The following is a 22,440-nucleotide window of genomic DNA, read 5'->3' as shown; positions in this document are numbered from 1 at the left end:
ATATCCAAGATCCACTCTTTTTGCAATTTTCATATACATGTACCAAGTCAAAATTTTCAATTTATCCTCTAGAAATAGTAATTGGTATGTAAGAGTTTTATGTGAATAAACTATTTTCTTTTAAAGCTATGCTCTCACATGAAATGACTCAACTTACCCAACCAAAACAGTTTGTGTAGGAGTTACCTCCCATGAATTTTTTATACACTGTTTTCACCCTTTTTCTAGAAGTTGAATCGAAGATATTAAGTATCTGTGACATACTTAGATCTTACAAACGCATTTGGAACCGTTCCTCACTCAGCCCTGCAACAGAAACTACCCTCATTTGCATACGAGGCAAGCTCTTTTCTTGGATCTGCAACTATCTGTTTGATCGTCTGCAGGCTATTTTGGTCGCTGGGTGTTTGTTGGATGAGCTTCCTGTCTCAGCTGTATTTTCTTTTTTCGTTTTTTTTTTTTTACAAAAAAGTCACTACTTAAAGCCCAGAGGCCAATTGAAGATAAGGGTTAATGAGTGTACAGTAGCCAATGGGAAAATGTCATAGTAATCATTAGTGGTGGAAATTTAGTAAATTGGATTACTTAAGGGGATGGTTCATTCAAGAACTTGTTCACATTAAACTTGAAAGCAACCATACTGTAGTCAGTAGGAAAGCAGGAAAACAGAACAGAGTTCCGCAGGTGTGCAGTTCTAAGAAAGAAGCTTTGTTCATAGAATCAATGTTTAGGCTAACATACAGATAAAGAGTGGGGGAAATTATTAATAGTGGTTTCAGCTAGACCAGTGTTTTTCATGAAAGTCAGGCCAAGAGGAACCATAGATTGGAGCCCAAATGAGCACTTGGTGTAGCAGGGAAGTGTTACTGTGCTAATGTTATTTTTGCTCTTCATCAACGACATGCTGACATTAATGGACAGTGCAACATCTCATTTTAACTGCGACGACTTGACTGTGTTCCCAAGCTCTTGTGGCAATGACACACAAATTTCTGTGTCACACCCAGACACTTACATAATGTTGACATAACTGCAATTGCTGCTTTTTTTTGCATCTGAGTGGATGGGGAACTGGGGCATGGTGTTCAACCCAGCAAAAACAGTTTTGTACCATTCTCAAAATGTCATAATTATCCGGGAGTAACAATCTCAGGTTTAATGACCACTTGTCTTTAGAGTTAATAAGGAGCTTTACATTTGGCATATCCTGAGCTACCAAATTTGTCATGAATGTCATTTGCTGACTAGGCATTACAGTGCAATGATTTGTCCTCACTTGGACCCAATGGTGGGTCCCTAGTATTCGTCAAAGTTGGCAAGGTGTTCTCTGATTTTCTTGAGTATATACAACATCATGCCATCAGATATATACTACATATTTCCTGCCGCAACTCTCTGGGGTATATGATCTGGTTAGATTAGATTTGCTGTCTACTCACTGAAATGTAACAGTTGCTTTTGTGGCTTACAGATTATTTCATGGTTTTTGCCCCATCGCAATGCTTAAATACCACCCTGTGCTGTGGCTGAACAGACCAAACCTGTAATGATATGCATTCACATTAAACCCTTTGCAAAATCACACTGGTATTTTCTCAGAAATGTACCAACGATTTCCTTTTGCATTGTGTTCTGCAGTCCTCAACATACTGCCTTGGAATTGTGTGAATCAACATGTATCGCTGACATACTTTCAGAGTTCTGTATTGTCTAACTATCATGATATTCCTAAATTTTATGAATTCGCTAATTAGCTTAGAAGCCTTTGTCTATTGCTAATGGTTTTATGACTATGGCTTACTAAAGGAAAAAAAAAATGTCTGAAACAGTTGGATTTAATATCTGACTAGGGCAGATATATGTGTACTGGTTGAACTTCGAGTATTATAGAAATTTCTGTAACTTTAACCTGCCCATGGCATTTTGCTGTTTTTAAGTGAAATAAAGATATGAATAAATCTAAGACAAGAATTTGTCTTTCTAACCTCTTCTCTCTACAGGCGTAATTACTCATTATTAATTCTTAGAGTGAAGTAACAAATAGACTACAAAACGCGGATTTCATGAACAAAGCTTCTTTCTTAGAACTGCACGCCTGTGGAACTCTGTTCCGTCTGCCTGCTTCCCTCCGGACTACAACTTGGATGTCTTCAAGTCTAATGTTAACAAATTCCTAATGAACTGCCCCCCTAATTAAACACTTCATAAAATCTCCTCACTAACGTGATGTACTCACAATAACCCTTATCCCTGAGTGGCTTCCGGGCCTTGATAAGTGGTGATCACTGTGTAAAAAAAAAAAAAAAAAAAAAAAAGTATTATTTTTAAAAATTTGAAATTATTCAATTAAAAAAAAACTTTTGTTACAAATTCAGTAAATGAGATTTTTTTTCATTATGACACGAATTATCCATTTTTATGACAGAATCTCCAATTATTTTGTTTTTATATTATCAAATATCCACTAACCTTTTCTTGGTTTTCTTTTTCCTGCACCTTTTTTGCATGTTCTTCCTTTTTCCGAGTTGCCTGTTCATGTTGACGTATACGTCTCAACCAACACTGAAATACATATTCATTTTGTTCTCTCTTCTCCTTTTCTCTCATCTTTCTTGCTTCTTCTTCTTCTTTCTTTGTTTTTTCTTCCAATGCCATTTTCTGACGCACTATTTCTTTCTGTTCTGGCGTCAGACCATAAGGCGAACGATAAGTATGGTGGGAAATAGGGCGAGTTTTGGGAACTCTAAAATCTGCAGATATATTTCTTGTAATGATGGCTGAGCTGGGACGAGATTTATTTCTCGTTGATTTAGTCTTCTCATCATTGAAAGATAATTGTCGTCTTATATTGTCCCCCGAGGCAGTCATATCTTCTGGAGTAACCAGATCAAAGTGTCCATCTCGTTCCACAACCATATCAAAGATTGTTTCCCCATTCGTGCCATTCACATCCTTTTTCGGTTCAAGCTCCTCGTCTATATCTTCAATTTTCTTAGTATCTTTGATATCTTTAGCTTAAAAGAAAAAAGAAAGAAAAAAAAACAAAAAGTAATGAATGTGTATACATTTTTCTAGAGAACAATAGTAATATTATATATTAGTGGGACGGTACACTGGTATTGCCCGGAGAAACTCAACGAACCAAGGAAAGCTTTCTACTTTAATAGTTTCTTTCACTGACTGCTAGACTTTAAACTTCCCTCCCTGTTTCCTGCTTCCTGCTTTCCTGACTGTACTAACCTGCAAAAGTTTAAATGTAATGTGAATAGACATCTCGCTGTTTAATTTCCTACAGTCCCCTGTTAGACATGATCCCAAATAGTAGTCCCTTACATCCATGTGACAATATGCCTTGTTTGGGGTGAAAAAGAGCAAAAAAAGAATAAAACTTATCAATAACATTTAAACGTTTCATAACTATGTAGTAACATGCTTTCTTGGAGACAAGGAACAAAATTCTTTTAGGGAAGAGGGTAAGTACTTACAGTTGTGCCCGATATTATTCATACCCCCCTTGAAAATTGAGTTTATTAGGTGTAACTTTTGTAAGAATTTATTGTTTACGTCCATATTGATACATATTCTTAATAAACCTCTTCTGATCATTTTCGTCATTTTAAAATCTCGGGATACTTGTAATAAAAGAAATATACAGCTATTTATAAAATCTGCAATGTTCAAAAATAATCATACCCCCTTATTTTTTCAGTATTAATCGAGTTTCTGACTGTTTGTTTTCTGTTTGATTCTTATTTTGAATGCTTTTATACAACCTTTGATTAATTTCATTTCGTTTTTTGCATTTTTCAGAAATTAAAATGATATCAACTGAAAACCAATAAAAGAATAAAAATTATTAGAATGGGGAAGAAAAAAGAGCTTAGTAATGATCTTAGGACTAAAATTGTGAATTCACATAATGATGGTTTAGGTTACAAGTCAATTTTCAAGAAATTTGAGGTCCCTACAGCAACAGTACAGAGCATCATCAAAAAATTCCAGAGCCACCACACAACAAACAACTTGATTGGTAGAGGAAGAAAAAGGAAACTGTCTGCTAGAGCCACCAGGAATATTGTAAGAAGTGTTAATGCAAATCCAACCACCACTAATAAGGACATTTTAGAAAATCTGGAGTCTTCTGGCATAAAAATATCAAGGCAAACATTGCAAAGGACTCTGCATGAAAATGGTCTGAAAGGAAGAAGACCAAGAAGGACTCCATTGCACACCGGAAAACACCTTGCAGCACGTCTAAAGTTTGCTAGGACCCATGTGAATTCTCCAGAGTCCGTTTTCTCAAGTATTTTGTGTACTGACGAAACAAAAATTGAATTGTTTGGCCATATGGATGCTTCTTACGTTTGAAGGAAGAAAGGAGAAGCTTACAACCCAAAGAACACCATACCCACGGTGAAACATGGTGGTGGTAGCCTAATGTTTTGGGGCTCCTTTTCGGCTAGTGGTCCAGGTAGTTTGGTCAAGATAGATGGAACCATGAAGAAGGAGCAATATTTGGAGATACTCAAGAAAAACATTAGACAGGATGCGGAGAAGCTCCATTTAGGACCAAACTGGGTCCTTCAACAGGATAATGATCCAAAACATACTGCCAAAATAGTCAAGAAATGGTTTGAGGATAATCAAATTAATGTTTTGAAATGGCCTAGCCAGAGTCCCGACCTGAACCCTATCGAAAACCTCTGGCACATATTGAAAACTGAGGTTAAAAAGCGGAAATCTAGAAATTTGAGGGATTTGGAGAACTACTGCATTGAAGAATGGTCAAAAATCAGTGTTGATGCTTGTAAAAACCTTGTTGATAAATATCCCAAACGGTTACAGGCAGTTATTAAGAATAAAGGGCATGCTATTGACTATTAGTAAGAGAGGTATGAATAATTTTGAACTAGTGCCATTATTGTTTTTCTTTGTATAATGTTTCAAACTTGCATAATTTATTTATTTGTTGAGTTTAAATTAAATGCTTATGCTTGATTTATTGTTTGAAATCCCTTTAATATTGTCTACCTTCTGGTTTGAGCAATATTCTTATAGAAATCTCAAAGATCCGAGGGGTATGAATAATATCGGGCACAAGTGTATATCTATACACAAACACTGTACAGAAGATAATATTTGATAAAAAATATGTGGTCTTTAATAACACTATCTCTAACACTAAATCTGGAAAAAAATATAAAAGAAAAAAGATGGAAATGATACACATGCAGTTAACATAGCAAAATCAATTTATGAGATTGTTTAAATTAATTTTGCCCCCAAAATATTCTAGTCAGTCATGGATAAGAACGCATTAGGTGACAGTCAATAAATTCATCCCCATTCAAAAGGAGGTGGGAAAATGATCTTCCATTATCTTAGTGTTTGTGATTGATTCTAAATAACAGAGAAGCACTGTATTTCTTTATATCCTAACACTAACCTTAACTGAGTAGCAATGATACTCTCCCCCTTCTAATAGGTGTACCGGAACTGTTAAAAGTCAATTAATAGCCTACCAGATTGATAAATGTTACAAAATAAATTTATCTGAAAATACCCTGCTCCAAACAGGATTAGAAAGACTGTGTGATAGACTATAAAATGCCCTCACCTCTCCAAAAGGAAGTTTCTCTGGGACTATTGCCTCAATTTTAAACTAAGAAATTTATTTGAAGAAAGAAACCATGTACATTTCGTGAATGTTTTTTGATCAAATATGGATTTCAAATAGCAATGGAAAAGAAAGATAACATTTGAATGTGTCTAAATTAAGTTACATTCAAGATGCACATGAAAAAGATCGGAGGTTACATTGGCTGAAACATTGTGAGAAAAAATATCCAAGATGAGAAGAGTAGTTTGCATGATCCAAATAATCCAAATTATGATGAATATTTTAAATGTTTGTTGCATTCAAACATTTAAAGTAAAACTATTTAACATTGGGACAAAACATTTTTTACTTTAGCTTTTATTAGTTTATGCACCCGCAAGCAAAAGATTATTAATTTTTTAGTTACATTGATTTAAAGTAATAAATAAAATTATATGGCTTTGTATGCTTTGGTTATTGTGTCTTTTAGAGACGTTAATAAATCATTTAATTAAATACAGAAGATGTTCATCAAATACCAAAGTTTCTAACAACCAACTTTAGAGTCAGGACAGAACAATTATAATTTAATTTACTTTGTTTAGTTTTTTTGTCTTTTGTTAAGTTTAAAAGGGAAAGCAAGAATTTTGTTAGATTGAAAAATAAATTCTTAATAGTAGAATATTTTTTGGAGGCTATGGGATCTCTTCTTTTTAGGTGTAATGATGCTGAAAGCATTACCTGACAGCATCGCCAAGTAGGTAATGGTGGCTAAGTGGTTAATGATATGGACTGGCAACCTAAGTATGCCATGTTTGAATTCAGAAACACTTCCACTTAGGGATGTTGGCAACCTTCACATGGTCTCTTTTGTATCTGCTGTCTTTCTAGGAAGAAATCTAACTAGAAAGATATCAGGGAAACGAATGCCAACAATAATCATCTGACTTATACAAAGTGAATGAATGATGTCCAACGCTAATGATGCATGTTGTAAGAACGTCTCCATTTTGACAAGTTTCATGCTGTAACCGAGTCACAATCTCACCAAACCTTGTATCAAAATTGAATAGGAAAAAAATTGAAGAAAACATGAATCTCAAACATAAAATAATAAAAAAAATAAAAACATTGTGAATCGGATACTGAAAGTACAGTGTAAAAGTAATTATTTAAATATAATAAATATAATTTTATTTTAATTTATCATATAATATTGATAATAAAAAGATAACATGAAAAATGTTCTTACGAGCTTTGGCTGTCTTAGCGTGTTGATAGTCTTGAGTTGGAGATTGAATGACTTGGACCAAATCTTCTCGAAAGGCCACTTTTGTTGCTCGCTCAGATGTTTCTGGTTCCTCATTTGCCAACTGCTCATTTAATTGGTGCAATCTGCTTTTAATATTATTTTCAAAAGGAAAAGATGCTGCAAAGCACAGCAAATGTGTGGAAATAAAAATATTTATTTTAAATATGATGTTTTATATACATTTACATTCGATTTATACATATTTATTTGAATACATTATGTAAACCTAAGTCTCATGAGGAGACACAATCAAGTTTATAAAAAGCCAAGTAAATGGAATATTTGGTCATTAGTCATGTGAGGGTTTACTAGACTGATGATCAAGGAATCCATTTTTGTAAACTGAACCAGATCTCATAATGAAACTCAAGTTTCATTAATGCACTATATGTTTATAAATAAATACATATTTTGCTATTACCTCCATAATCGAGCACTCTCATATATAGTCTTGGAAGCTTTTTAACCTTTAAAACTGTATAAAAAAATAAATAGATCAAAATCTTTTACTCCTTCATTGGAAATTATTTTGCAATCGCAGAATCAATTTGCTTTCATGAATTAATAGTCCTAATATCATTTCGAGAATCATCAGTTGTTTACCATGAAATACTGTTTCAAGGATTTAAAAACAATATATATATATATATATATATATATATATATATATATATATATATATATATATATATATATATATATATATAGGTTTGGGGTGTTCAAAAGTCGGTACTAATGAAGACAACGAGGTTGTTAAATTGTGCTCAATAAAAAGCGCAAAATATTATTTATTATTTGGGGTAAACAGTTACATATGGTCGCTACAAATAGCCATCTGTTTCAGTCAAAGAGACTTCATCAGGCGACCTGGAACTTCTTGATGCTAAAAAGAAAAATGCCAGGATTTTTCTTTTTGGCGTCGAGAGGTTCCAGGTCGCCTGATGAAGTCTCTTTGACTGAAACAGATGGCTATTTGTAGCGACCATATGTAACTGTTTACCCCCAAATAATAAATAATTATATATATATATATATATTATACTAACTAGTTTCGTCTGTGATATTATGGAATGCTCCCCATCCCCTCCCCCCTTCAAACCAAACCCTGAAAAATGCTAAGTTAGGAAACAATTCACAACAGGAAAAAAAGATCAGGAATTCAGATATGTGGGCAACAATGAAAGGGCCTACCAATCTATTTAACTCCCTAGACAGGATGGTGCCCAGACAGTTTGGTTGTTAGTTATTTTAGATGATCAAATAGTGATGAGTTGAAGAGCAGATGTGGCTATTTTGAGTGGACAGTTGAGATTGACTGAGAAAACAATGGGACATCTAGGATTTCTGCTTAAAATTAAATATATTGGGAATACAAACAGATTAGAGATCAAATTGGGATAGATATGAGGAGTATGGCAAGTAAGAGTTGCTCAGGGAGATGTTGCAGATCAGGTTGAGCAGACAATGACAGAAGTTGACAAGTAGATAACGTCATGTAGAAAATGATTTGCCTTAATAGGTAAATGATCTCAGTTAGGTTTTATGAATTTGAAAAACTAAAACTTAACTCAAATATGGATACTAACAATGGGGCCCTGATGACACACACACGCACATATATGCTCGTCATTAACATATCAAATACACAACATATATCTGTGTGTTTATATTTTTATTGTGTGAATCTGTATTTCTTTAAACACTTAGGCCAGTGCACGCACCTTTGATGATTTCCAATATGAAAGATAACATATCCAAAACGAGGACATAAAGGGGAAGAAAAGCATGACAGAAATGATAGCGGTTGACAGCCGTGGATGGGAAGGGGGGGGGCATGGTTTCACATGCCAACTCGCTACTGCTTCAAAATTTGTTATGTAAAATACTTGAAATGAAAATTTGAATAATAAATATTTTATTCATAACTTTGCAGTAAACAGAAAAGTGTCACATTTATTCATATAGATGAACATTTTGATAATTTTGATACAAATGTATTTTTTTTTTAAATGATCGTAAATAAAAACATTAAAAAAATCCATTTGTCTAAATGGTGGCGTGAGGGTGATTTAACTTAGATTTAACTTTTGTTGAAAATCACATCAGTAAGCTAAAACAAAGGAAGGACAGGAACAGTTGAACACAAACACTTTTGTAGATGAAATAAAACAATATGCTTAAAAAGAACATGGTTTTAGAAGTGTTAAAAATAACAAGCCACTTTTTCGACACATTGCACCATGTGCTCCAAATCGGAAAAGAGAGAATCTTTGTTCTTTGCTCATATATATTTCCATTCCTCTTTTCCCCGTGTCTGCTCATCACTTTCACTGCACCGATGAAGACTGAAGGATCGGTCGAAAATTATATACTTGTAAAAAAGTTTTTTAATTTTTTTTCATAATATTATTTCGTATTCCTGCACGTCACCAATTGAAAACGAATAAAGAAAAGTTATGAGCTTTTATACTTTTCGTATTCTTTTTTATACATTTCCATTTTTATATATATATATATATATAACTACTTCATTTACTCACACAAATTTAATATACGAAAGTATAGATTTATGCGTAAACTTTAAGTATTTACTTCAAAAGTGCTCAATACGTAGGTAGAGCTAGTTAGTAATATATATATATATATATATATATATATATATATATATATATATATATATATATATATATATATATATATATAGTCAAAAGAAGCTTATAGTATTTTATAAAAAAAAGATACTAAAATAAAATAATAAAGATGCTGTTTAAATTCCTGGAAAAAAAACCAACTAAATTAAACTGTTTAAGCATATTGTTTTATTTCATGGATAAAAATATTTGTGTTTGTGTCCTTTTCTCTTCCCCGCGACCTCTTTCCCACAGAAGAGACGTTGCAAGCCTGTCTCTGCTTTATCATTATTTTCATGGCAAGTGCTCATTTGAGCTCCAATCTATGGTCCCTTGCCAAACTTTCATGAAAAACACTCGTCTGGCTGAAACCACTATCAATAATTTCCCCCACTTTTTATCTGTGTCTAAAGCTAAACATAGATTCCATGAACAAAGCTTCTTTCATAGAACTGCACACCTGTGAGAACTCTTTCCCGTTTCCCTGCTTTCCAACTGATTACAATATCGTCATCTTCAAGTCCAATGTAAATAAATTCTCAATGAACTGTAATTAATCCAATGAACTTAAGTAATCCAATTTATCAAATTTCCACTACTAACGATTACTACAATATTGTCCCATTGAATACTGTACACTCATTAAATGAGTGGCCGCTAGGCCTTGATAAGTTGAGACTCCTTTGTGAAAAAACATATTGTAGATTTATCATTTGCATAAGCCGACTTTCTGCTAGAAAATCCACAATTACACAAGAGAATTCAACTATTTAACGGTGAAAAACAAAAAATAAACTTAAACTTAAGTAAAAAACGGGGCTTATCAGCTATTTACCATGTAGCTGTTTTGGAGATTTAAAAATAGGACAGCTGTTGAATACATGGCTCTTCAGTGGAAAGTACCACTTCTCTAATATATATATATATATATATATATATATATTATATATATATATAACAATAATACATATTTGCATGAAACTTATCTTCAAACTTTACAGTTTTTATGGTAAATCTGATTGTTAAAAGTGTATTATTTTTAAAACCTATTTATGCTAATTGTATCCTAGACATGCTCAGGCAAAATATTCCAGTAACTATCACCAATCCAAAAGCATAAAATTATGTGTTATCGGTGAAATATTAAACTACTAGCAACAAAACCCGACTTTACTAGGGATTGAATGAGGAATACTATGCTTTTTTCACTATGCTTATAACACCATATTACTTTTCTTTTTTTTTTTTTGCTTATTACCCCCACTCTGGTTTCACTTCTTAATATAGTCGAGAGAAACAAAAATTTTAGAAAACTCTTTGAATTAGAGTCTTATACATATGGTTTAAATTTTATTAAAAGTTTAAGGGATTTTTGTCACATAATTTCCTTTGTAGGTAGTACGTAGAGATTCAGCATATGGAGGGGCACATAGAGATTCAGGACTACTTCCATTGTCCTCTCCAGAGATTTAAACTTCATCAAAATAGGATATATTTAAAGTTTTAAGGGATGTTTGGTCCCCATAAGTCTCTTAGCAGGGCACTTAAAGATTAGAACCACTTCCATTGTCTTCCCTAGAAAATTTTACATATGAATACTTTTAGTTTTTATGTAAATTTTTTCATGTTTCTTTCTGTAGTAGACACACATACACATACATTTTTATATATAGATTTACTAAGAGTTACTGATGAGAAGAAAATATGATGAAAAGCAAATTTTTCATTGATGTGTTTGACATCTTTGACACCTCTCCATTGATGTGCTGCACACCAACCAATCCCATACAACTAACATCTCTCTTTGTCGATGGGCAAAAAGTTTAACTGTAAATAAAACTTATATGTTGATAAATTCGTCTCTGTGTTTATTTTGAGCATAACAACAAAAGAATTATCAGATGTATATATGATTTTAGAAAGCATTTGAAAGTGCAAGCTAGAAAATTATATATACATTCAACAACACATCTGTAGGGGACACACAGATTTTTATACAGGGTGACCCCCCAAAAAAACGGGCCCCAACTCTAATTAGGCCCCGTTTCTTAGTGTTTCGTCTGAATGAAATGAAACTTTGGTCATAACTAGTTTATTATATTCAAAATATCACATCAAAACACTAGGGTCTTTGGCCTTTTTTTCTCCATTAACTGTAAAATGCTCAGAAAAACAATTGAATGTCCTCTGTTTTTTTTTGTTTTTTTTTGGGGGGGGGGCACCCTGTATATAGATTTACTAAGATTTACTGCCAAGATGAAAAAGTAAAATAGCAAATGTCTCACCAGCGTTTCTAATTTCCTTTTGTTGTTGTTCCAATTCGAGGAGAGCTCTTTTTTGATCGTCTGTCACTGAACCTTCATCAGAATCTTTATCCGAAAGAATTATGGAAGATTCTCTAGATCGTAGCTCTTCTTCTTCAATGAATTTGTCATGAGAATATTTGTCTAGATCTTTTGTTGGTTCTGTTTTTTCCGCTTTCTTCTCTCCTCCTCCTCCTCCCCCTTCCCCTCCTCCTTCTTCTAGGCTGGCATTTCTCTCCTCACCCTGCGGTGAAACAATCGAAATACTAGGGAAAGGAGGCAAGTGACCTTTAGTTGGCTGGGTGTCTTTATACTTCAATGAAGATTCTCTTGAACTTCTTTTGCTCTCTTTTACATGCTTCCCATCATTGGACTGGCCATCTTTGGAATTTACAGAATAATTCTACAAGATAAAATTTTCCCTTATTATTACACATTTCTTGCTTTTGGTATAAACAAATCAGAATATATTATAATTTCATGTATAAACAATATTGAAGTTACGTTCAGGTATATATAATTTTCATTCTTCCTTAGACCTATATTCATATAAAGTTAGGTGTATGTTTATGTTTATATATTTGTATATATAGGATTTACTTTTAAACTAATTAATTGATCATTATGAATTTGAAAACACAACTAGGTGTAAGAGTGGGTAATGTGGGCTATACTTAATTTAATTTAGTTTTATTCAAAGAGGGTGGAAACACTTTGTGAAAATTCAGATACTGGTGTCTTTCTCATCTGTACCCCACACATAATAATTCATAGAGTTGAAATCAGACCAGCTGAGTGGGGTAGGGGAAGTTCTGAGACGGACACTTTTGAGTTTTCCTGAAAATGTGACAAAGAGTTGAGTCCTACTACCACATGTATGACCTTCTTGCAGTCACCTTCTCACTCCTATGCTTGACAACAATGGACAGCAACTCAATATAGCCATTCGAATTGAATCTAAGTCTCTTTTTGACAATGTAGGACAGCATGACGTAACCATCACACTTCGAGGAAACTTGATCTTCATAACAGGCAAAACTTTGTGCTGGCCAGCTGTTGTTCTGCACATTCTACAACTGGTCCTGAGAAGAATCATAGTAGCCTAGTTCAACATAGTGTTTGACTTTGTTGAGGAGTTTCTTAGATTTCATAAGGTGGTTTTCTTAGACCTTGATGGTGAATAGTTGTCCAACATTTTTTTCGTAGTCATCACTCTGATGTTTATTTCTCTGTATTGCCTTACCTGAATCTTACTGCACTTTTTCTTTGCAACTTCTCAATAAATTTTCTTGTGCAGACACAGTCAGAATGCCTGCTATGCTCATTCTTGCCAGTCACTTATTCCACATATCCACTACAATTTTCAAGCTCACATCTGATGGTATTTAAACTATTCAAGTAGCACTGAGCTGCAACTAAGTTTTTTCGGATTTTTTAATCTGGCTTAAATCATCAATGATGCAAATCACTCTCTTTCAAAAATATTAAAAAAATTATCCAATTTGTTCCAAACACCCTGTAGATTGGATTTGACTCGTTTTCTATGTAACATACTTTTTTTTTGGGGGGGGGGATAAGAGTATCAATAGTAATTTTTGTTATTTCATTGATTCTGTGCTCCTTCATGTACGAGAATTCCATAGATTTACAGTTTAGAAGTGTAAGCCATATTTAGTTTTAGAACAGTTTCCGACGATTAGTTGTTCTACACAAGTCCTGGAAGTGACTGGTTCTCAGCAGACAGTTCTCGAGTTGGAATCCACAGAGCAAAAGATTCTTCCCGTGTTGAAATGAAGAAAACATTTGTGAAGTTGCCACAGAAAAGTTTAATATTTATGGAGCGATTCTGGTTTCTGATACAGCAGAAGCAAAACGTGAATTAATTCGATTCATCAGTTCCTAGCAGCATCGTTTATAAATAGAATCTCCCGACTGTGCGGGATCATACTCCATTATGGAGTAAAAGTATTGCCCCCCTCCCCTATTTTTTATAATAGAGGAAGTCGATTGTGTTCATTCTGCTCAAAAATAAATATATATTTTTATGTTTAATTAAACAACAAAATCAGAAATCATTTGGATCTTAAAATTTTAGCATGTAAAAAGACGCCAGTTTTAATTTTGTTCAAATGTCAAACATACATATGTGTACAAAAAAAGAGAAATAAAAAAATGGATTTGTATTTTCACTGTAAAAAGGGGTGGGCATGTGAAAAAAGAAGCCATTTGTTGTTCCAATTCGAGGAGAGCTCTTTTTTGATCGTCTGTCACTGAACCTTCATCAGAATCTTTATCCGAAAGAATTATGGAAGATTCTCTAGATCGTAGCTCTTCTTCTTCAATGAATTTGTCATGAGAATATTTGTCTAGATCTTTTGTTGGTTCTGTTTTTTCCGCTTTCTTCTCTCCTCCTCCTCCTCCCCCTTCCCCTCCTCCTTCTTCTAGGCTGGCATTTCTCTCCTCACCCTGCGGTGAAACAATCGAAATACTAGGGAAAGGAGGCAAGTGACCTTTAGTTGGCTGGGTGTCTTTATACTTCAATGAAGATTCTCTTGAACTTCTTTTGCTCTCTTTTACATGCTTCCCATCATTGGACTGGCCATCTTTGGAATTTACAGAATAATTCTACAAGATAAAATTTTCCCTTATTATTACACATTTCTTGCTTTTGGTATAAACAAATCAGAATATATTATAATTTCATGTATAAACAATATTGAAGTTACGTTCAGGTATATATAATTTTCATTCTTCCTTAGACCTATATTCATATAAAGTTAGGTGTATGTTTATGTTTATATATTTGTATATATAGGATTTACTTTTAAACTAATTAATTGATCATTATGAATTTGAAAACACAACTAGGTGTAAGAGTGGGTAATGTGGGCTATACTTAATTTAATTTAGTTTTATTCAAAGAGGGTGGAAACACTTTGTGAAAATTCAGATACTGGTGTCTTTCTCATCTGTACCCCACACATAATAATTCATAGAGTTGAAATCAGACCAGCTGAGTGGGGTAGGGGAAGTTCTGAGACGGACACTTTTGAGTTTTCCTGAAAATGTGACAAAGAGTTGAGTCCTACTACCACATGTATGACCTTCTTGCAGTCACCTTCTCACTCCTATGCTTGACAACAATGGACAGCAACTCAATATAGCCATTCGAATTGAATCTAAGTCTCTTTTTGACAATGTAGGACAGCATGACGTAACCATCACACTTCGAGGAAACTTGATCTTCATAACAGGCAAAACTTTGTGCTGGCCAGCTGTTGTTCTGCACATTCTACAACTGGTCCTGAGAAGAATCATAGTAGCCTAGTTCAACATAGTGTTTGACTTTGTTGAGGAGTTTCTTAGATTTCATAAGGTGGTTTTCTTAGACCTTGATGGTGAATAGTTGTCCAACATTTTTTTCGTAGTCATCACTCTGATGTTTATTTCTCTGTATTGCCTTACCTGAATCTTACTGCACTTTTTCTTTGCAACTTCTCAATAAATTTTCTTGTGCAGACACAGTCAGAATGCCTGCTATGCTCATTCTTGCCAGTCACTTATTCCACATATCCACTACAATTTTCAAGCTCACATCTGATGGTATTTAAACTATTCAAGTAGCACTGAGCTGCAACTAAGTTTTTTCGGATTTTTTAATCTGGCTTAAATCATCAATGATGCAAATCACTCTCTTTCAAAAATATTAAAAAAATTATCCAATTTGTTCCAAACACCCTGTAGATTGGATTTGACTCGTTTTCTATGTAACATACTTTTTTTGGGGGGGGGGGGGGATAAGAGTATCAATAGTAATTTTTGTTATTTCATTGATTCTGTGCTCCTTCATGTACGAGAATTCCATAGATTTACAGTTTAGAAGTGTAAGCCATATTTAGTTTTAGAACAGTTTCCGACGATTAGTTGTTCTACACAAGTCCTGGAAGTGACTGGTTCTCAGCAGACAGTTCTCGAGTTGGAATCCACAGAGCAAAAGATTCTTCCCGTGTTGAAATGAAGAAAACATTTGTGAAGTTGCCACAGAAAAGTTTAATATTTATGGAGCGATTCTGGTTTCTGATACAGCAGAAGCAAAACGTGAATTAATTCGATTCATCAGTTCCTAGCAGCATCGTTTATAAATAGAATCTCCCGACTGTGCGGGATCATACTCCATTATGGAGTAAAAGTATTGCCCCCCTCCCCTATTTTTTATAATAGAGGAAGTCGATTGTGTTCATTCTGCTCAAAAATAAATATATATTTTTATGTTTAATTAAACAACAAAATCAGAAATCATTTGGATCTTAAAATTTTAGCATGTAAAAAGACGCCAGTTTTAATTTTGTTCAAATGTCAAACATACATATGTGTACAAAAAAAGAGAAATAAAAAAATGGATTTGTATTTTCACTGTAAAAAGGGGTGGGCATGTGAAAAAAGAAGCCATTTCTTAAATTTTATTATACAGTTTTGTTCAAAAACGCACACATATACATATAAATAAATATACATATAAATAAACATACATGCAATATGTACCCGTTAAAAAAAGAGAGTTTTTTTTTTGTTAATTAAAACAATGCAAAAAAGTAGGATATTTTTGATAAATAAGGAAGAAAACTAATGTGCATAAAAAGTAAAAGTTAATTGTAATTTATGCGCGCCTTAAAATATGCAAAAAGTATTTGTCGAAAAGAAAATTCACAAAGAAAATGTTTTCAAGTGACATTTTTTTTAACGTTTTTTTTTTTATTTCAGTAAAAGTATTAGTTATGCATTAGTAGGTTAAAGTGTTATTACAAACAAAATGGATGCACTTTAACGTCTTGCCCAGGACGTTTTTTATTTTTCAATATATAGAAATTTATATACATACAGACCCATGAAAAATTATTCAAAGTCGAATCCCCCAAAAGTTTTGAAGCAAAACGCTTTAACTTTATTCTTACTGCGGGTTTCGTGAATACATCAACAATATTTTGTTCTGATGATATGTAATTCAAAATAATGGATTCCTTTTTCACCTCGTTGTTTTATGAAATGGTATTTTATATTTATATGCTTAGATCTTTGGTGGAGTATTGTTTTCTGTGCTAAGACTATACTAGCTTGATTATCGCAATTAATTACTACGAGACTTTTAATTAATTCTAGCTCTAAAATAGTCTTTAAGATATTTTTAAGGTAGAGTGCTTCTTGGGTCATATAGAGAGATACAATCTGTTGCTTTTTAGATTTCCATGAAATAATAGGCCCATTTTCTCAGTCTGAAACAATATCCAGATATACTTTTTGATCTTCATTATTTTCCTAATCTGAATTTGAAAATCCTAATTTTAGGGGATTTTTTGATTTTCTAAATACTAACTTCTGTTCTTTAGTTCCTTTTAAATAATGAAGGACTTGTTTAGCTCTGTTTAAATCCTTCATTGTTGGTCTTGATAATTTTTGTGATAGTTTTGTTACTGTATAGCATATATCAGGTCTTGTCGGAGTCATTAAATATGATTTCTCAGTATAATTTATCATTTATTATTTCAGATTCTGTGTGTATGTCTTTATTAATATCATTTTCGACCGGTGTAGAGCGTTTCTTGCACTCTCCCATTCCAAATTTTAATAGTATTTTGTCAATGTATCTCAATTGATTCATCGTAATAAGTCCTTTGCTTTGAGTAAATTCTATTCCCAAAAACCAGGATATTTTGCCAAGATCGGTCATTTTGAATATTTTACTTAATTTGTTCTTAACATCGGTCAACATTATGTCACAGTTTGAAGCGATTAAAATATCATCGACCCATAAACCAAAATCAGTAGTTTATTGTTTTTGTGTTGAGTATATAAACAGGGGTCTACAGCGCATTGTTTAAATTGTTGTTTAATCATATAATCATGAAATACTGTATTCCAACACTAAGCACTTTGCTTTAGACCGTACAATGACTTGTTAAGTCGCCACACGCTATTTTTATTTTTCATTATAAATCCCTCTGGAGGGATAATATAAATTTCACATAATTCAAATAAGCATTTTTTACGTCCATTTGATGGATGTTTAGGTCATATTGCGATGCGCTTTGCAATAAAATTCTGATTGTTGTTAGGTTTGTGGTCAGTGAAAAAATAGAAAAATATTCTATACCATAAATCTGAGAGTAGCCTTTAGCAACAAATCTAACTTTGTACTGTTCAACGCCTGATGCTGTAGTCTTTTATGTAAAGACCCATTTTGTCAAAATGACATGTCTATCTTTTGGGAGAGGTACTACCGTGTAGGTATTATTTTCGGTCAAAGCATCTATTTCCTTTTTCATTGCTAATTTCCATTGATCACAATGTTCTGAATTAATTGCTTCGTTAAAGCTTTTTGGCATATTTTCCATGGTATAGCAATAGTCGATTTCATAATCTTTCATATTGTCGACCAGAAAAAAATCGGGCTGTTTTCTATTTCTTTTGAGGTAACATCATCATAATCATCATCATCATAATCATCATCATCATAATCATCATAAATACTCTTGTCCCTGTCATCTTCATTGTCTTCATTTGTTTTAATAATTTGAGGAAATATAATTTCATCTTCTTCATATGACGGGGTTTCGTCATTAATATTAAACGTGTCTGTGAATTTTACACATCGGATTCTTTTTATTTTATTTTTCTCTGGAAAAATACTAAATTGTATCCAACAAATATGCCTCTATCGGTTTTAATATTTAATTTACTCTTTTTATCTATATATGCAAAGCAAGTTGAACCAAATACATGCATTTGGCTTAAATTTGGTTTTCTACCGCAGAAAGCTTCATATGAGGTCTTTGATAGTGTTTTGTTAAAGCACCTGTTCTGCATATAAGCAGCCACCATAAGTGCGTATATCCAGAAGGTTTTGAGAAGTTTTGATTCAATGAATAGACATCTTGCCATTTCAAAAAGTATCCGCCATGCTCTTTCTGCAGTCCCGTTTTGGTGTGGTGATTTAGGGACCGATTTTTCATGCTTGATACGATGGTTAATTAGTAAAAGTTCAAAGTCTTTATTAGTGAATTCCGTACCGTTGTCGGAGCAAATACACTTTACTTCACCGTAGGAAGCCATGTCGGCTAAATATTTTTTAGTTGCTAGCAGGATATCAGATTTGTTCTTTAAAAAGTAAATCATTATTAAACCTGAATGGTTATCTACGAAATTCAACACATATCTATAATGTTTTCTAGCCATCGGTTCCATGGAACCGTTCAAGTCACAATGCACCAGCGATACGATTTTCTTGGCCTTCTTGTCTGGTATCTTGTTTTGATAGTTTGTCATTTTTCCCTGCATACAAATGTCGGATTTAAAATTTTTTAATGTTGTTATTTTCATTCCATCAACTACAGGCGGCAACTTTTTGATATCAAGAATATTGTAGTGCCCAAGAATAAATCATGGCAGGCGGTTTTCGATGGGACTATGCTATTTAAATAATATAGTCTTCCATTTTCTTTAATGATGAATACAGTTCCATTCGGGTACACCAGTTTTGATTTATTGGGGCTAAAGTTTATATTTGCACCTTGTTTAATGGCAGCTTGTACAGAAAATATATTTTGTTTAAATTTCAGGATTAGAAGAGCGTTTTCTAGAATACAGAAACATAGTTCACCTTTATTGTTCCTTAGCGAGATTTTAGCATCGCCTCTTTTCAAAACGATATCGTTTACTCGACTGCTTTCAGCAAGTTCTACAAAATGATGTTGTGGCTTAAAGTTGGGATCAAAATTGATAAAATCAAATTCCTTTGTAATCACGTTCCGTTGCACCACAATCGACAAGAAAATTATTATTGTTTGTTGAAGCATTAAACTTACATGGAAATAAGAATGTATGTCTGCTAACGGAGCTCTCCACATTTTTAATGGAGTCGCCCTTGAAAGTCCTGTATCTATATTGGAAACTCTTGTGATTAGGTCACCCACAACTATAGCAAATAATTTTTGTACTTTTCTTAGGAGAAAAATTGTTTTTGGCAAAGTTATGGTTTTTATTCCTGGCATGGGTATAATTTAATTTTGGTGTTTTTATGTGTGCATTTTTAAATTTCATGATATTTGTAGATTCTTTTTTTTCTGTGATTATTTTTTTAATTTCCTTGTAACTTCTGAGTGCTACCTTGAATTGACTAAAAGTCATGGGTTTTTCTTTCTAGGTTATCACGGTGGTAAATGGCTTGAAATCACTCCTTGAGGACCATGAAAATTAACAGACTGTCGCTAATAACTTCACCAGACATTTTTAAAGAATTTGCAGTCGTTTCAGTTCTTATAATATAATCTGTAATGATTTCGGCTTCCATTCGTTTTAGAGAGGTCTGTTCAGTATATAAAGAAATAATTTTGGGTTTTCCTTTCAATAAATAATGCTCTCTCAATATGTTTAATACTTTGCAGCCATCGTCCAGGGCTTCTCTCATTACCAGTGATAGACTTCGGTCATCTAAGCACTGTATTAATTCTGCAAAGACAGTTGCATTCTTTTCAATGAAGTCGGGGTCGTTTCTGTTTTCAGGTTGTGCCTGAAGTACTTTTGCGTAGTTTTTGAATTCGTAGATATCCCAAAAATTTCATTTGCCACAATGCGAATTTTGATTTGGATCCATCGAAATAAAGACACACATTGGGTCCATAACCTCTAGAAGTGTAAGCCATGTTTAGTTTCAGAACAGTTTCCGATGGTTAGTTGTTCTGCACAAGTCCCGGAGGTGACTGGTTTGCAGTAGACAGAACAGTTTCCGATGGTTCCGAAGTTCTGGAGGTGACTGGTTCTCAGTAGACAGTTCTCGAGTTGGACATGAAGAAAACATATGTGAAGTTGCCACAGAAAGGTTTAATATTCATGGACTAATTCTGGTTTCTAATCAGTTGGTAACAGAACGTAAATTAATTCAATTCGTCAGTTCCTAACAGCATCGTTTATAAATAGAATCTCCCAACTGTGTGTGTGTGTGGGGGGGGGGTCATACACCATTATAGAGTAAAAATATTGCAACAGAACTTTGGTTTGAACAAGAGAATATATATTTATTTTAAAACTAAATATTGTCAGTATTCACCATTTCCACTTTTTATCATTACTTGTTTAAACATTTACTGTGATTTTTTTGTCTTGTAAGTATTTTTTTGTTCATTCAAAACCGTTTTATAAATTCCTATTTTGTTTACATTTCTTTCTTACATCGCACATTTTTTTTGTATTCCTTGAAATCCTCACTGGGAAATATACACAATTAAATGTGCTTCTTGTATAGATAAAAGAGTTATTTATTCCTATGTTGAAATAGTGAGTGGGAGTTATCTGCACCTGATACAGGAAATATCAAGGAATTATCTGCCCCTAGTACAGGAAGTATCAAGGAGTTATCTACCTCTTAGGACTATATAAGAACAGACGGAAGTAGCCATTTGCTTTTTGAGTGGAGCTCAGCAATGAACAGTAGAACTATGTCTTCCATATTTTATACTACTCTATAAGGAGTTTTCATATAAAATAAACTCTGTACTTTTCAATTTCAAGCAAGACTATTTTAATTATTATTCCTATCTAAATCACCCCTTTTTAAATCTTATTTCAGAATGTGGAATTTATTTGAAGAAATATGTCTGAAACCTGTGGGTTGAAATTCAACTGCAGATTATGATATTGTTGCTATGATTTTACAAAGGTGTTAAGGAATAAATATTGTATACTTTTGTTTTTCTGCATTTTTGAGCTGACGATTGATTATTTGGATTATTTGGATTCTTCAGACTACTATTGACATTTTGAGTGTTATTTTCACAACTTTTCAGTTAATGTAACTTCCAACCATCTTCAAGTGTATGTTATCAAAAGCGGGAATGCTTCTCTTAAACTCGGAAATCTGCATGACAACACTCAAAAGACAATTGTGATTTACTTATGACTTCTACCCAGTTATAGCTGAGAGAATGAGAGCAGGCTACCCTCGTGGATTAATTTTTTTTTTTTTTTTTTTACATTTTCACCCCAAACAAGGGAATTCCAAAGTCTAGTGGTTCTGGGGAAGAAACTACTGGAGCAGAAGGCTCTCTTACATCTAGGGATTTCTACTATGAAGGGGTGGGATTTTGCTGCTTGTCGGGTTTGTCGGAGGTATTTATGTCGAGGGGGTACAAGTGCTTGCAGTTCGTCAGAGCATTCACCGTTAAAGTACTTGTAGAACAGGCAGAGGAATGCTACATTTCATCGATGGGACAGAGGCTGAAGCTTGGATGACAGTTCAGGACCTATTAGGTTGGTGACTCTCTTTTGAACCTTGTCTAGGAGTGAAAGACTAGTAGCAGATGCACCAGACCAAATATGACAACAATACTCCATACATGGGCGAATGGTGGCCTTGTAGAAGTACAGGATACTTTCCAGCATTAGTAGCTTTCTAGCACGGTAGAGAGAACCTACCTTTTTTGCAGCGGTCCTGGCAATGCTCTCGATGTAATTGTTTCAACTCATGTTTCCTGTGAATGTTAGGCTGAGGAGTTTAAAAGATGTACTTTCAGATAAAGAGTCTTTGGCCATTGCTATTGGTGGTAG

At 33.5% G+C, this 22,440-nt stretch overlaps 2 protein-coding genes across 4 annotated transcripts in view; both read right to left on the bottom strand.

The window, feature by feature from the left end:
- Window positions 1-2,445: 2,445 nt before the first annotated feature.
- LOC145286488 (uncharacterized) lies at window positions 2,446-12,833 on the bottom strand. The gene is made up of 4 exons (XM_080135392.1): window positions 12,741-12,833; window positions 11,827-12,247; window positions 6,852-7,028; window positions 2,446-3,014 (listed from the first exon to the last, which is right to left on the bottom strand). The coding sequence occupies exons 1-4, from the start codon at window positions 12,831-12,833 to the stop codon at window positions 2,446-2,448; spliced, it is 1,260 nt and encodes a 419-aa protein (XP_079991518.1).
- A 1,124-nt stretch (window positions 12,834-13,957) lies between these two features.
- The window catches only part of LOC145286051 (uncharacterized), a 32,861-nt gene continuing 24,378 nt past the window's right edge, over window positions 13,958-22,440 (bottom strand). For all 3 annotated transcript variants that reach the window (XM_080134696.1, XM_080134698.1, XM_080134697.1), the window contains one exon: window positions 13,958-14,469. In XM_080134696.1, the coding sequence (XP_079990822.1) occupies window positions 13,960-14,469 (510 nt within the window). In that variant the 3' untranslated portion in view covers window positions 13,958-13,959. The remainder of the gene's footprint in view (window positions 14,470-22,440) is intronic.

Source organism: Euprymna scolopes, chromosome 10 (genome assembly GCF_053919585.1).
Source record: "Euprymna scolopes isolate OS-2025 chromosome 10, ASM5391958v1, whole genome shotgun sequence".
NCBI lineage: Eukaryota > Metazoa > Mollusca > Cephalopoda > Sepiida > Sepiolidae > Euprymna > Euprymna scolopes.
Note: the sequence above shows the minus strand (reverse complement) of the source record. Positions and strands in the feature narration are given on the sequence as shown.